The 17,253-nt window shown below is 48.2% G+C and overlaps 1 protein-coding gene across 2 annotated transcripts in view; it reads right to left on the reverse strand.

The window, feature by feature from the left end:
* LOC119404726 (protein CBFA2T3) overlaps positions 1-17,053 on the reverse strand; it is a 133,497-nt gene extending 116,444 nt beyond the window's left edge. The window contains exon 1 of one of the 2 annotated variants that reach the window (XM_049418494.1): positions 16,911-17,053. In XM_049418494.1, the coding sequence (XP_049274451.1) occupies positions 16,911-17,019 (109 nt within the window). In that variant the 5' untranslated portion in view covers positions 17,020-17,053. The remainder of the gene's footprint in view (positions 1-16,910) is intronic. The other variant, XM_049418493.1, reaches the window with a different exon arrangement.
* Positions 17,054-17,253: the final 200 nt, after the last annotated feature.

Raw genomic sequence — 17,253 nt, forward strand, 5'->3', positions numbered from 1 at the left:
TTTTTTTTTTTTTTTTTTGCAATTCGTCACCGTCATTACTGAAATGTACAATGTCATCTGAAAACCATGAATTGCCTAGATATTCCCCGTTACATTTTATTCCCATTTCTTGCCAATCCAGCCGTTCAAATACCTTCCCTAAACATGCAGCGAATGGCGGCAACGGAGAGAGTGTATCTCCTTTGCCGGACCCCTTTCACTATTCGGATTTTCTTGCTCTTCTTGAAGAGGCGCAGAGTAGCTATGTAATCTCTGTATACAACTACTGACTATGGTATTTACGAATGTTTCAAGTACTCTTTGCCGATGCGATGCCCCCAGAAGCGCTGGTATCTCTACCGAGTCGAATGCCTTTTCGTCGTCTATGAATGCAATGTAATGAATTTTTTTTATGTTCCGCATATTTCTTTATTATTATTTGATTAATCACGTGAAATGTTACAATTTAGGGCAAACATTGCAGTCGCAATATTCAAGCTCTATGGTAGCTGAGTCTTGCCCCCCCCCCCCCTAACAGAAATAAAGAAGCACCAATTTCGAGATGTGTGTCATCAAAATCACCTAAAATTCATTGGCGTCACCAAAGATTGTCTTTTGTCTTAAACAGTAGATGAATTTTTTTGGAAAACTATTATGTGAAACGACATCGCACATCGTAGTACATTACGGAGAGAGTTTATGGCTTAACAACTGATCTGCTTCAATGTCGCGGTCGCGACGTTTGGCACAAAGTGAATAATTAAAGCGTCCGCCTCTTCGTGCAGTACACCGAGAGGCCGATTTTGGGCTACAGTCGAAACCCGCGATAACGAAATCCCGAGGGAACGAAATTCTCACCGCAACGAAATATTTTCGGAGCACCGGCGAACGCCCATAGGAGTCAATGCACTTCGTAACTCGCGACTACGAAAGATATTCATACCGCAGTCCCTCATTAACGAAATTTTTGAAACACGAGTGCGCAAATAATCTACTCTCGCAACATTAACTACATCCGAAAACTGCTGAAATGCATTCATGATACACTTAAATTGTGCAAAAGTATCGCTACAGCGCACTTGAGAAGCAGCCGCCATCATTGCTTACCAAAAAAAAAAAAAGATAAAGCTGGCGACAATGATGATGATGATGGTTTGCCGAAACACCTGCTCGTTATGGCGGACTAGGTAGCCAAATCCACATTCTTCGTGGAGTTTCGTTCGTTGGCTTGGCTCTGTGCTTGGCTTTGTCGGCTTTGCGCGCACATGGTCGCGCGTGTGGAGCCATTTTTGGAGCGTTTGGTTGGTCGCTTGGTGTAACGTGAACTGTGTGTTGGGATTGCTTCGTCCGATTTCGCTACCTGCGAAGATGCCGCCTCCAACAAAAAAACGGAAGTTAATCACACTGGAAGATAAGGCTGCAATCATCAGTGAGGTGGAAAAGGGCAGGAAAAAAATGGACATCGCCGAAGAATTCGGCGTTGCGTGCAGCTCGCTTTCCACGATTAGGCGCTGATCCGCGCTGATCCAGCGGAGCCGGAAGAAGGTTCACTTGTAGGCGCACTTGACGACGGTACTGGTGACAGCGCAATGCCGCCGTCACTGACCAGTGCATGAGGCGAACTTTGTGCCGTGGCAAAACAGATTCCCGATCGAGAGCTATGACATCGCTGCATGGTAAGGCCCGCCAAAGCAAACTTACTGACTTTTGGAAATAAAATGTGTTTTTTGTAAATTCCATGTCTTTTCTGCCGCATTCTCGCGCCAACGAAATTCCCGCGAGAGCGAAATCTTGAGCTTGCCCCGCCGATTTCGTTATTGCGGGTTTCAACTGTATATCTTAACAAGGTGTGGGTTCGAGCTAGTTGGTACTCCATGATCGACACTTCTTGCGCAAAATTTTCTCAGACAACGGACGAAACAGACACGGACGGGCGCAAACGTGTCTGTTTCGTCCGTTGTCTGAGAAAATTTTGCGCAAGAAGTGTCGATCTTGGGCTATATGCTTCATAGATATGAGCGCACGCGCGCACGCACGCACGCACACACGCACGCACGCACGCGCACAGTATAATTTTGTCAACGCAAATTTGTAAATTCGTTCTGCATTGCAGACGGCTTCCCCGGCAGAGGTTGCGTAAGCTCTAGTAATTTACTCTTTTCTGTGAACTACCACAGATATGCATAAACATGCAGCTAAGCCTCAAAATCAACGCACAAGAGAGCGCTATTGGCGGTCCTATATAGTTCTCTTGCAGGACACGCAAAATGACTCCATGGCAAGCGCTTAGATTGAGTCGCGACAAAAGCAAAGCATGGAGGAGTTCCACGCAGCTTCGAGTGAAGAGGAAAAAGCGAGCCTCTCTGCCTCGAGTGGAACACGTGCAGAGAGGCGCGAGCGGCGCAGACGGCCATCGTAATTAAAAATGCGATCCCCTCGCCAGGCGTCGATCGCATCGGACCACCGGACGCTAATGCGTTTCGCCGCGTCAACACGTCACGTGCTGGGTTCACGAGTCGCAGCGGACCAATTAGCGGGCCATTAATCTTGACAGTTGGCGCACGAATCCCCGAGCTGCAGCCGCCTGCCAGGGCACAACTCGCCCGCCGTCCGAGAGCACGCGCGTCCTTTTTGCGCGTCGCTGACATCGGGGTTTGCACTTGCAGCCAGCAAAAAATGCCGGTGACGCAGTGACTTGGGAAGGGAGAGGCCGGCAAGAGCGCACCATTGCCCCTCGACGATTATAAAGAACTAGAAAGCGTTCGCCCTGAGGAAAGTATGCGGGAATAGAAAAAGAAAGAAAGATAAAGAGGTTCTAAAAAAATGTGTCACAATATCGTGGTGTACGTTTGCATGCACCTATCTTCGATATGCTATGGACTATTCTATGGCACATCCGGCAAAAAGAAAAGAAAGAAAGAAAAAGAAAAAAAAAACAACTTTGAACGCTATGGAACGACCGAAATTTGAGATTGTTGGTGGCGATCCCCGGCAGGAAAAGCTTGGCTTTTTTCTGTTTCCTTTCTCTTGTGTTCGTGTGCTCGCGCCTAAACTTTTCTACGATTGCGCGTTAGCATGACGTCTTCAGCAAGTGCAGATTAAAAGTGTGAAAATAAAACGGCGTGTTCTATCGGAAACCGCGAATGAATTTCGTTTGTATTAACTTTTTTTTATTGGCTGCTGGGCGGGGAGCAGGAAATGTCACATCGGACGTGCGCAGTCAACGGCCCGGCGTGACAGCAATTTGAGGTGACAGCGACCGATATAATAACGAGTGAATTGTGACATCTAGACGAAGTACAAGCCGCAAGCGAATTAGAGATCGCATGTAAGCAAGGTAATATTTGATGATTATATAGCCCTGATTTAGGAAATGGGCTCCTGGTTTTTTTTTTAGAGCAATGCAGAGTCGGAATATGTCGATTGGCCTTCTGCCAAACTATGTCACATGCCTGCAAACCTACGCAACAAGGACGGAGAATACCATGAAAGAAGTAAAAACAACGTCCGATAATTCGCTTGAAGCCACCGGCAAGCATAGTTATTTCTACATGCTCTCGTTGTGTTCTACAACGACGAGGAGATAACAGCGAGAGCGTGTATCTCTCCAAATAATTGGACGGCTGGTCAAGTGAGCCTCATCCTTTGGCTAATTTGTCAAGAGGGGTCCGATTCCCACGCTGATTGTGAATTACAATTTTAGTTGTGAAGCGATAACACGATAGCCTCGATTACGAGAGCGAACGTAGGAAAAGCAAGAACAGTTGCCAGGTAAACGTGCGGTTTGCTACCCTGCACTGAGGGAAGTGAATAAGGAGTTGAGGAAAAAGAAGAGAATAGAGAGGACACTATAGTTCTGCACGCACGTGCACAAGTATAAAGTGGCCGGTAAAATACGAAACAGCTGTGTGAGTGCAGCCCGTGATTCTAGAAGCTGAGACATTGCACAGGGCTACCTCTACATAGGGATGAGCACCGGCAGCGAACGAGGCGATACCTTCATTGACTATATTCGAAAAATTGTAATTGGTGGAGAACGCTAAAAAGTGTAGCGATACGACGAGTGAAGAACAACAACCTATATGAGAAAAGTTAGGCCGTTGTTAAACAGCGGCAGTGCTGCCATTTCGTTCCCTTGAGTAGGACTTCATTCATTTCATCACACGAGAACATTCGAACATTCACGTGGAAATATTCGAACGTTCTTTTTCGCTAACGAGTGCAGTCCCAGGCACTTAAGACTATCGGGATGCTTTAATGTGAAAGATTCAGTGTACAAAATAAAGTTACCTCCCAAAATTAAGTTGATGAACACATTCGTCAGATACAAGGCGTCTTTCCTGATGTTACGCCAAAGCAGTGATGACGAGAGTATAGGTTTACGCCATAAGAGTGCCAAGGGGAACAACGGTCTCGTAAGCCTGTTTAAACAGTTTCAGATTGAAATCATATCGCGTGGTCTACTGCCCACCGTTGACTATGAAAGACAAGTCGGAAGAGGAGCAGAAAGAGGAGTCAGTTAGGAGAAGATGGTGGCTTGAACGTGTGAGGACGAAGCATCGAACAAGGGATGTCGCTGGAGTCGGGGCTTCGACAGGGGGACTTGACTTCGTCAGAGCCGCAATGTCAATCTATGTCCTGACAAAAGCAAGCCCCCTTGTCGGGACATTGGCGCCAGCGATATTCCTCGCTGAACGACTTCTAGTATGAAGCTAGCCTTTCTCCTGAGTCATAAAAATTGTACAGTCATCGCATTTCATCGGGCCATATACAGTCATCGCATTTCATCGGGCCATATACTTAAAGGGACACTAAAGAGGAAAACGATTTTTCTCATATTAGTAAAGTATTCTTTCAAATACAAAAACACCACGCTTGCGGCGAGAATACGCTTAGTAAGCGAGAAAACGCGCAAAAACAAAATGTGGGTGGCGACGCCACCTTAAAGTTTCCGCACCGTTCGCCGTGACGTCACATGTTTTGACGGTGCCTACTAGGGACTACGTAGTTCCTAATCGGTAAAAATGTAGTGCATTGTCCTCTGAGGGGGTCATAGACTTAACATACCAAGTCTGGGGTAATCTTGTTGAGCCAATGGCGCCATAATATGATAAATACACTTTGAAATCCGTGACGTCACGCGGGGAGATTTCGGCGCGAAATTTACAAATGAAACTTTGAACTTGATTTTCTCCTCTATTGATAAACCTATGATGGCGAAATTAGCGACATTAGACTTCTCAGAGCACAATTTATCGATCTAAACCAATTCATTGTTTCTCTTTAGTGTCTCTTTAAAGGCTAAAAGAAAATTTGGGAAGTTAAGGACCGCGCAGCAAACGATGAAAAAAAAAATCTTGAGCGTAACATAGTGTATACCTGCATTGTAGTCGACATAGACAGGGGGCGCGGGGATGAAATGGAACTGGGCAGGTCATATAACGCATGGGGTAGATAAGTGAATAGTGGCCAATGAGAATGACAGAATGGGTGTCCGGGGGAAGGAAGTCGTAGTTGAAGACGACATTGAATTAGGTGGCTCGACGAAATAAGGAAGTTCGCAGTCATAAGATGGAGTCAGTCCGCACAATACAGGAGTAAGTGGAGATCACTGGGAGAGGCCTTTGTGCTGCATTGGACATGATGATCAGGACGATGACGACGACGATGTGAGCGTTTAAACTTGCAGAGATTGACGATGGGAGAAGAAGAGAAAGAGACGAGAGAGAGAGTTTCATGAACTTCTGTCCACCGACTCCCTCACTCTTACCCCCATCCCTTGCAGTCAGTTAGCGCCAACAGGCAGAACTATGCAACAAGTGAACTAACTTGACGTTATGCGTTTCGATGATGTGTGCTAGGTACAGAGTAAACGGCCGCGTCAATAAGTTTAAGCAATCAGGAAATTCTTGCTTACACACCTGTGTCTCTTCCTTCTCGTTTGTAAACAGTATCATTCAAGAAGTTTGCGTCACAAAAGAAACACACCACCTCACAGACTCTCGTCACAATCCCAGACGCCATCGTTGCGCAATAGCAAGACAAACATTCAGAAAGTATGACCGAAATGTCACATTTCTTCTTTTCTACCTTGCTTTCTGTTTTACACTGAGGTTGACATTCTTGACACAGTATCTTATAAACCGGGTTCCTGCGGATAACGAAAACCCACGTGGTCATTGAAAAGGCCAGACTCCAGTAATCGACCACAGGCTTTCGGATTCCAGAGGAACTGGTTGAGAGGTCACTAGGCCTGACAGTCCATGCGAAATGTTTCCGTCTTTCCACTATCACCTGAAATAGAAATGTCGTGCCTTTTCTTTCCCCCTTTCCTCTACTTACCTGAACGATTCTGGTAGGACGCATGCTGAAATCGGCCACGGAGGACATTGCCACGCTGTTGCTTTGCATTGGTCCAGGCACCTAGAGCTCAATCCGCAAAGCAGTTCGTACGCTTCATCGGATTGCCAGAAGAAGCACCCCACCAAGCGCGATAGTAAACATATCACTAGCGAACCTGGCTGGCTAAGAAAGAGTACTTGTGAATCGTGTATCTGGTCAACACGTCCGTGTAGTCCTACGTCAGATGCTGTACAATTTTACCAGAGCGCCAGCTTCATGCAAAATTCATACTAGCGAAACAGTCTGGCGCAACGCGTGGACACACACAACTGCTTCGCTGTGCTGCATGCGCATTTCTACGAAAGAAAAAAGAAGAGCTTTTAACATCAGACATAAAAAAAACGTTCTGCCACAACCATCATGAGGCAACCTAGCTCTACGCGCCGCTCTTTTCTTCTTCTGTCTTTCTATTATTGCATCATAAGATGCCCTCCTTGAAACAACCCTCCCCAAATGAGCACGCTGTATCTATGAAGGGGAGCAACCTTGTGCGGATAGTCAGTATTAGCTGATGAGGGGGGTGCAAGAGGGCATTTGCAAAGAAGCTACAGCGAATAATGTCGAGTCCTTCCTCCCCTTTTCATCTATAGACTATAGCTGTTCGACAAATCTCAAATGTTCAGGCATACTTCTTTCCCACCGACATCAAGGTACGTAGAATACATCCACAAGTGCGCCTTGAAGAGTGGCAGAAGGACGGCTAGGAAGTGGCGCCTTTTCACTGAATGTGGTCGGAAGTGTGCGCAGACTAGCCGCAGGGTCCCTCAGGCACACACGACAGATAGCGAAGTCAGTACGTCTGTCAATTGGCTATTCTGTCAATTGGCTATTATGGTAATTGGCTATAGAGGAAGCTGTGACGCCAAAGCTTGCGTTCATTTCATTACAGGACGTACATAATTGTACCTTAAGAGTAATAGAGATAGCAAACTTCGTAATTATGCACTTTAATCAAGACTTGATAACATGCATACAAATGGCGGCGTGTATAAGGTATTCGTATTATCGTTTCTTTTTGTCTGGCGCCAAGGTAAAATAAATAGTTTCAGTTCTCTAGAGCAACACCTCAAGCAGCATGCCTATTCTAAAGAAATACCCTAAAGACATTCACTGTTCTAAACATAAGCACGGAACAAAGAATGTTAGTGGCACAGAGCAAGTTGCAAGGCTCATCCTCATTCGGTCTTTGCCGGTCGTATTGTCTGCAATAATTCTGTGAAAGTGACAAATGTCGGGCTGAAGTCATGAGTCATTTGATTCGTATAAAAGCTGTTCTACGTAGACCGTTAACGTTCGGAAATTACTGCTACACTGATTATCTGACGTCCAGTCTTGCTAGCCTGTCTATCATACCAATAGCTAGATTTGCGAATACAGCTCAGCCAAATGTTGAAGTCGTGCGCGGCAAAGAGAGTTTAGACGAGGAGCATGAAGTTGCCATTTTCTCAGATTCCCTCTTTTCATACAGAGACCCGTCCTCACTCTCTTCGGTGGGCGGGGCGCCTGCTATTTGACATCACACGACAGACAGCACGCTATTGGCCGACAGCCGACATAAATCGAGAGCTGCGTTCAGATCAGATGCGCTTCTTGCCACGGGGTGCCGCCACTTGCCGGCGCCGCACTCCTCAGTCTGCTAACTTCACATGGTAGCCACACTCGCACACACGAATCACAGCGGGAGAGAGCGATCGAATTTCATCACGTGCGCTGTCGTAACTTTTTTCGCCCGTGCCATCTGTCCCCGTGTAGCTTCCAGAGCGCTCGTCGGGACGAGAGAAGAGACAAAGCGCTTAAAGCGTGCGACAAATCCATGCAACTCCGCTGGTTCTTGACGGATTAGAGAAATTTTTTGCGGCAATCGATTCGGGAGGCAGTAAACTCCGATACTGAGGTCATTAGATCATTACTTGGAAAAGTGGTACATGACTCCTGTAAGGTAGCCGCTACATTGCTTACACGGTTTCAATACGGTCTTGACATGTTGCGATGCTATAGTACAGCTCGTGTTCACATACATTTTCTTGCGCAAGAAAGTTTCCTTAGGCGTTCGTCGCACGCCATAATGTTCCCCGTGATGAAAAGGCTGTTGCACAGGCGATATATTCCCTCTTGTTATCCTGTTGTTTGCTCTGTTTTCCCAGCGAGTGATAGTCAATCGCGGACTTACGTGAGAAAAGTTTTGTGAATGCGGGCACCGACAAAGTCTACATGCAAGCAGTTTGTAAACAAGTGTACTGAGTTCAGACGCTCCGTTTAGAGAACCAACGGACGTCATTTGCGGTATTCAATTTCTTTTTGCTGGTTTGCAAGTATTGGGTATTCGAGGTCTGAGCTTAAACGCTGCACCATGAGTCGGAACACACGAAACCTAAAATATCGCACTGCACAAAAACTACAATTACATGTATTATCATGCAGGACTTCAAGAATGTGAATCCATTTGCATGTATATATAAGCTTGAGTTTACAACGACACCATGCATTAATCAATACCTAAGAGAGAATAACTCTGTAGTGATGTGTGTCAAAGTAACTGAAATGAGAACAGAGAGAAACAACACAGTTGACGTATCATCTGTGTTGTTGCCAGACGGTTCGATGTCAATCACCACTCAAGCGTGCCTATGCTTCCGCTGGAGAAGTTGAACAATGTGTTGTGGCGTGTGTCATCGTGTTGTTGGCAGTAATTCAGAAGGAAACGTTAGCAACCAAATATTCATATTATGTAAGCTGATGGCGATCGGTATGGAATAACTTATGCTAGGCCCCCATTTCCTCCCCCAATACAAAAGTCTACGACACACTTCTTTCCTTCATCCAAATTGGAAATAGCCGAAAGAAACAAGAAACTTCAAAGTAAGGACACAATGCTTCACTGCTAAACATTACCTTTCAAACAGAATCTTACACAAAGCATGGCCTAACATGCAATCAGCCCTCTTACCTCGGAAGTGTGATCGTGCGAAGCAGCTAGCTTTTGAGGTGGAGCACCAGGCACGTTGACGCTCGCTGTTGTGCCTCAGTCGCACTTATAGTCCTGGAGGAGCACGAGCTCGACGCGCACAGCCAAGTGGCAAAATTTGGCATCACGGCGCTGGCCAGAGTCAACGCATCGCGCCGGGTCCCGGACGAGGGGCAGCCGCTCGATCAAGTGTCCCGTTCCGAGATGCACGCCAGGCACGGCCGCTCGATGACGACTCGGGCCACGGAGGCCCGTGCAGAGCACGAGCGAACAAGGCGGCCAAGACACGGGCAGAAATGGACAATTTACTGTGCCCTAGGTCCGTGTCACCACGACATAAAGAAAGTGTCGCTGAGGTCAGTGAAACGAAGCCACTGACAGGGCACAAAGAGGATCAAGTGATACCCGAGAAAACTTTCTCAAAGAGCGAAAGCCAAGTTATTCACGTAGACCCTAGAAGTAGAGCACCGCGTGCGTTGGTGCAGCAAGCAGCAGTATTGGATCACAACTACCGTAAGTGAAATGAGAGAGGAAAACGAATGTGTAACTGTCAGGGGAAAGAGCCTCTCGATGCACGGCGTGGGAAAAAAGCCCGGTCGGCGTTCGGAACTGCGCGCACCACACTCAGGGGCCGGTCGATGCCCGACCGCGGGCGCGAACACGACTGCGGCCGAACGCGGGCTTTGGTGCGGGCTGTTTGGGCTGCGCCGGGTTACGGCCCTCCGTGCCTGGGGAGAGGAGCGAGCGCCAGATGGCGGGACTCGCGCATGCCGCGCATGCGTCCTCCGCGGTGCTGTGCCGTGCGGCCATCTCTCGAGGCTGGCGCTAACTACGCTTCGTTGCGTCGATTGGATGAGGGCCCCGTGGTTTGGGCAGCACGTGTTTTCTCTTCCCGAATGCATTTGCGTCGTCGAGGGTTCTCCTCTGGGAACGTCGTGACGGGAGAGCGCGCGCGGGAAGCGCTCAGCTGCGCGCTGGCCCCTTCGAGTTTGCCGCTCTAGCGCCAGTCTTGCGGGAAACGCTTCAGCTGTGCGAAATTATTCAGGCTGTAGGCGCTGACGAGGCCGCAATCTATGGAAGCCCATTTACGTCAGTGGCGGCAGGAACGGCGCCCTAGTGCCATTTTCGTCGCCGCTGAATTCCTGCGGGAATGCGTTCATTGCAGGGTATCTCAGGCGTTACAAATGGCATTTCAGCAGACATAATAAGCTAATAAATGCGTGCCAGTGGACTGGCACGCGTTTTACCGCCACAGTTTTAGCGCCAGTGAAGTATTTGTTGGATGTTGACCTTTACCACCTAACGGGGGTAGCAAACCATATTAGTCAGGGCCCATGTAAATTTCCGTCTTCACACCGCAGCGGTGATGAAGTGGTAGAGCGTCGGCCTTCAATGCGGGTGGTACTGGGTTCGACTGTGCTACCGGGCACCCACCGGTTTTTCTAAAGGGGAAGATGTGCCCCGACGTGGCGCTCGGCAGTGTCAATGGGTACTCTTCTCGAGATGGCCACCTTAACTTTCCTCTATGTTGTGTACATTTCACTCTCTTTCCTCTTCCATCCAATGACGTTGCGACGTGATTACTTATGTACCAGCTATACACCATTATATCTGTTACAATAAGACACGCCCGCTTTATCATATCGCTTCAAATACAATATCTGAGCACGCCCCTGGAGAGGGTAAAAAAGAATCGAAAAAGCGTATTCTCACACACGTGCCGAACTCAGTGTCTTGGTGCCGCAAACTCATTTCACCTTTAGAAGGGGTTAAACGGAACAGACAACAAGGGGCAGCGAAATAAAAGCACAGGACTGTATTCTCCTTTTGTTTCACTGCCCCTTGTCGTCTGCGCTTGTTTACTTCCTTCAAAAGATGTACCAACTTGCCTGACTACTAATAGTACTGCATTTCATTCCACCTTGCTGCTCAAGGGACATTTTCTGTCACGTGGCATCTAATGTCAACCTGGCAGCTTGCTGCAATGGACATTCATCATATTATTTTAGAACCGGCCCTTTTAACCACTCGGTTGGCCTTCCATGCACAGGCATGATGGAAAGCGAGCTTATCTGGCGTGTTCGGGGACGTTGCCCGACGACCAGCATGCACGCTTGTCAGGCGAAACAGCACGGTATGTATACAACGGAAAAGAACTTAATAACCGCGCTCCACCTCTGCAAAACCAATACATAGACACAGACGAGTCATGTATGGAGCCGGTATTATGATGGGTGCGTGCAATTGTTCAAACAAATATGGTGCCTCTTTTAAAGGGGAATACTCGCTCTCGTTTGTACACGTCTTATTTCCACAACACCATTCAGCACATGGTGCGAAATTGAGTGAAGAAGCGTAGCAACGCAGCATGCCAACTCTCCAACATAAACTAATCGCCTAGTTCGCGTGCACCGCTCAGTCTCCCGATCATGCGTATATACACGACCGGCGGGGCGGCACCCCAGGGATTCCACGTGAGAAATTTTGGAGTCGAGCCCGTAGAGGCTTCAACACTGGCCTTCCCAGTTATTTTTCTTCAGTGCACAGCCAGTCACAGTGCTTTCGACAAAACGCACGTGCGATGCACGCACACTGAAAGGTATTGTGCGGCAGGCCCTTCGCGCTGCGCGCTATTGTGGATTGGCGCTCCCACGGCGTGCAAAGGCAAACACGCCCGGCGGAGCGAACAGCCGGTCTGCTCCCGTTGGGCCGCTGTCCAATGTCAGCGTCACGTGACGCGAGATGATTTGCTCGCGGGAGCGGTGACAGTGCTCGGGCATGGCGGGACCCGGCGGCGGCTATCACCCTTTGGCAGCGCGTCCACTCGAGCCGGGCCCGTCTTCTGTCATCGCGCGCCGGGGGGAATCAAATCGCGAGACACAAGCCAGAGCCGCCAGCGTTCCTGCACCGCCGGCCTCCTCGCTCGAAGCCGCGCAGACTTGAAAAACACGCGCGCGGCGGTCCCTCTCTCCGCGCAGATGCATCGCAGGCACGCGTGCGTGCCACTCGGCAGCATCGCGCAACCCGCCACGCTAACACCCGCCTCACCCGTGAATCGCGCAAGGGTGCCTTTCTCCTGAGGAGAATGAGTGCAGCCTCTGCATGTATCCACCCTTAGGAGCTGTCGCTTTCCTTCTCCTTGCGCGCGGTTGCACTCAAGGCTGGAAAGCCGTTACAAGTATGTAGCTCGTGTGTTTTTTTTGTTCACGCAACCGCGAATGAGTATGAAGCTGCGAGCAGCCGTTAACATATTTTGCCAAACCCTTCTCAACAGTATTCTAGAACGTTACTACACATTCTCTTTCGTATGCACTTTCCCACTATTTGCATGCAATAAGCATGCAGGGAGGACCCTCCAGTGGACTCGCGAGAGCGCCCCTGTCAGTGCCCTCTCCTCTCTGTTTGATTGATAAACTTCAATCATTGAAGGCAATAAACGCTGGAATTCTGACCTAAATAGGAAATGGAAATGGCCCGGAGAAGACTAGAGCCAGCCCCCCCCCCCCCCTGATTTCATCCGTCCCGCTGAAGGATTATTGCCAGTGACAATTGGCTTTTAACTTTCGCGCGAACCCATTAGGAAGGACAAAATGGATGAACAGCTTAAATAAATGTTATTAGAGTATAACGTAACTGCTATTTTTAGGATGTTTACAGATACACGGAGCGAATTCGCTTACGAACAAAACCTTTGTGAATTTGGCCTCAAGGCTAGCATTCATAAAACTTCATGAGCTCCGTGACTGTACGTGCGTATTCACAAAACCAAACGGACAATGTCCATGTGAGCGAAAGACGCACCAGAACTAAAGTATCTAGTACACTCTAACTAAAGTAAAGGCAACCTCACAGATGACTGGCTAACCAGACATAACGCGTCGAGCGCCGTTGGATAGCGCTGCGCCCGCCTGGGCTGCTGCTGTATGAAAGCTGGGCGTTTATTCAGGTTGAGGAGTAGCTCTTAGGGTTGCCGAGTAATGCTCTCACGTTTTCTAAGAATACTGGGAGTCCTTTCAACATCAAGTGAGCTTAGTCCACCAAGAAGGCTCGGAACTTCGGTTTGCGGTCATTCAGTCACGAGAATCAGTCACTGGAATAGCGGATTTTCATTTTTTTTTCTTCCTTATAGACCCGGTCAGAAGAGACAGCATGCAAGAACGTGACATTGATGATACATTCGTATACAGAAGTGGAGTTAAACAAAAGTCGTCAGTTGTAGAAGTGTTCTTTTTTTTAGCCTTTTTCGAGCGTAGATAACGGCCTACGAGAGCCTGTTTGGCTTGGAAGTACTTCAGTTCGTGCAAATTGTTGCGACATACAGCAAGTTAATAAACAACGCGAAAAGACGAGGACCAAGATCACTTGAACTCTCCGGAGCACTTCGATAACGTGAGCGTTCTTGGACTTCTCGCGCTGTTTAAACTTGCAACATGCCCTATTAGGTTGTATTGCGCAGAATATGTGACAACATTAGCCCTGCATTAATTCGAGTATTGCGAGCCTTAGAAAAATGCTTATATTAAAAGAAACGAAAAGCTTGGTATTTTTTTAACAAGGAATATACACCAGTAATTGAAAAGATGTGCCCACATTTCCTCTGATCAATGTGTTTACGCAAGAACAACGCAAAATGTGTGCTATTTAGAACGTCTAGACACGTTATACTGTTATCTAAATACCGCTAATTCACTGGTATTGTGTTTTGCAAGTGTTTCAGATTGACAATTCATCACACGATGGCTATTACTGTAAACGCAGTCGTCACGCATAGTGTGGAGCTTGCATGCATGGCCAAGCTCTGTATATATGCCGGGTGTCCCAGCTAACTAGAACCAACATTTGAAAAATAACCATGCGTTCTAGGAAAGTTGTACCTGCTCTATATTAATGGTGGTGATGTACCCTTGCAGCATGTATTATTTTTTTTTATTGCTAAGTATTCCATATTTAGTTAACATTAATTAGCCAACTTTTAATTCTTGCCTGAATCGGCAAAATATTAATTTTAACTTGTAGCCCCCCTCCTAAAACCTCTGAATGAAGCATTTGTTTTGTGCTGAAATCTACATGGTAGTTTTAACCGAGAAAAAAAGCCAAAGCGCACGAAACACGCCAAATATGAAATAGACGCGCTCGCACGCCGCTACTCAAACGCTTCCAGGCGTTCTTTGCTTGACACACAGCTGCGTTCGTCCATCGCCGCACGGTACAGGGCTTCATCACGCTCTTTGATGGACGCTTCAGCGGCGTGTTTTCATGCTGCGTCGATCAAAGAGCGTGAAGCCCTGTACAATGCGACGATAAGCGAATGCAGCCGTGTAGCAAGCAGAGAGCGCTTGGAAGCGCTTGAGTAAAGCGGCGCGCGAGCGCGCGTCTATTGCATATTTGGCGTGTTTCGCGCGCTGTTGTTGTTTTTCTTGAAAATAAAAAAAACAGGCAGATTTCAGCACAGAATAAATGATTCATTCTGAGGTTATTTGAGGCGGCCTACAAGTTAAAGTTAATATTTTACCGACTGAAGCAAGAATTCAAAGTTGGCTAATTAATGTTAACTAATTAATTAATGCTTAGTAATGAAAGAAATACAGATTGTAAGTACACATGACTATACTACTAATATTGTTAACTAATTAATGTTAACTAATTAATTAATGCTTAGTAATGAAAGAAATACAGATTGTAAGTACACATGACTATACCACTAATATTGTTAACTAATTAATGTTAACTAATTAATTAATGCTTAGTAATGAAAGAAATACAGATTGTAAGTACACATGACTATACCACTAGCAGCAGTACAACATTCCTAGAGCACATGTTTGTTTTTGTTCGTTTTTAAACCTTGGTCCGCGTTAGCTGGCACACCTCCATATGAGCCTCCGCAAAGCATGTATACGGAGTGTCGCGCTTTTGATTTTATTTGCGTACGGCGGAACGCGGCAAAGCATGCAACCGATTCAGTCACGTTCACTTCGTGTATGTCGAGCCGTAAAGCAGCCGTTGACTTGGGCCTCTCCGAATACATTGATGAGAACGTGACTGCGTATTATGAGGTGTGTTCCCCGGGAATTGCTTTCCATATACGCTCGTTGAGCGAAGATTACGACCGCTGCCTGGTCCTTTTCTTTGTAGCACTCTTTACTCGCTTTCAGAGCGCATGTTTCGCGTCATGGGGCGGGCCCTGTGATGGGAGAAATTACGCGCTTCCTCTCTCGCCGCGGCCTTGCTCGGAAAAGGCGCGCTTGTCTGCGTTTGCTTCGCGCGAGCGTTCGCATCGCCGAGTCGTGATAAGGGCCCTGACAAGCTCCATGAAGCCCGGCAAGCAGCTACAGGAGAGAAGACGAGGCACGGACCAGGCGGCGGAGCAAAACCCTTTTCGGATTAAGCCGCGGGGTCCCGAGACAAGCCAGGCGAAGGCAAGACAAGCCCCAGAGGAAGCGACAGCCGGGACGACGAGGCCCGTGAAACAAGTACAAGAAGCAATGCGCGCACACGACCACGGAGTCGAAGCGGCCAGGGCGGCAGTCAAGTCAAAGCATCTACGCGCTCAGACTGTATGCAGACCAGAGCGCCGTGGCAAGAAACAGCGCCACGCCCCGTGCGCGCGGCCTGCAGTCACTCCCCTTTCGCCCCCCCCCCCCCCCCCCTTTTGGGAGTCAAGCTTGCCGCGTTCGAACACGGCTGCTCCTACCGTAGATGAGCGGCAGTGCGCGCGTTATCTGCACCAGCGCGTCCAACTGCCAAATCGCGTGAGCGGCTCCGGCAGAGCCATGCAAGACGCGGCAACGGTTTCGAGACGTCGTGAAGTGCCCGACCTGCGCGGCTTCTGCCTTCTCGGTACGTGCCAGCAAGTGAAGTTTCTATGGTACCGATGACCAGCTCAAGAATTACCCTCCAACACAAGGAAAGTTGTGAATGCAACAAAATGGAGCTTGTCACTACCGGTGGTACGCTCCAAGGAATATGCCGAGCCAGCTTTGTGGCATTAATTGCGTTGCGCGCTGCCGAGATCAAGGTAGAGGGCTCAATCCGGACAGCGCCGTATGTATTTCGATATTTCAGGCTACCCATGGTGACTATATATATATATATATATATATATGTATATATATCGGGCGTTCCGCAACTTGTGACATTCCTTCCCATCTCGTAATCCCCATTTTACCTTCATTTTCACGAGAAAATAAGCTGCCAGTTGTAAGGTGACCGAACAACATCTTTCCTTTGCCTTTGGATCACGAACACCTTGAAGGGTTCTAAATGCATCCGCCTACGCACAATAAAGAAAAAAAAAAAGGAAAAAAAAAGGCGTGGCAGTTAACCGCGCGAAATTGAAAGACAGTTATTTTCCTTATGACACTGCGCGAATTTATTGACTGTATAGGACCATGTGGCCGCGCCTGTGGCCTAAAAGCACGAACCTACGCAGCTGGACGCTGCAAGATAGCTCATACGCGCGCCACACCCGTCTGCAAGTCGTCGCCAGTGGCTTCTCCACCGGCGACCACTTGCACTCAGGCGTCGTCCTTGGCACGGACTTGACATGTATGTGTGCACTCACATTCTCCGACGTTGTACAGGGGGTATCCCATGGCCATGACAGACTGCTCCAGTGCGCTGGACGCCGTAAATCCGCTGGAGCACGCGACCGTGGAGCCGCCGTAGTTCATTGGGGTCGGCTTACACACTCGCCGCCGCGTTCGTCGTCATCACAGAACGCGCAGCTCGCGGGCCTCCTTGGTTATGCAGCGGCACAGACGCGGCTTGCTGAGGCACCTTCATCGGCCGCTGTCGCCACCTTCTCCTCAGCAAGACACCTTGACGGAAGAAGGAAAAAAAAAAAAGACGCATTGACTGAGCCACCTCTGGTCTTTGCAACGTGCTTAAACAACAACAATCAAGCC

Source organism: Rhipicephalus sanguineus, chromosome 1, assembly GCF_013339695.2.
Source record: "Rhipicephalus sanguineus isolate Rsan-2018 chromosome 1, BIME_Rsan_1.4, whole genome shotgun sequence".
In the NCBI taxonomy this organism is placed as follows: domain Eukaryota; kingdom Metazoa; phylum Arthropoda; class Arachnida; order Ixodida; family Ixodidae; genus Rhipicephalus; species Rhipicephalus sanguineus.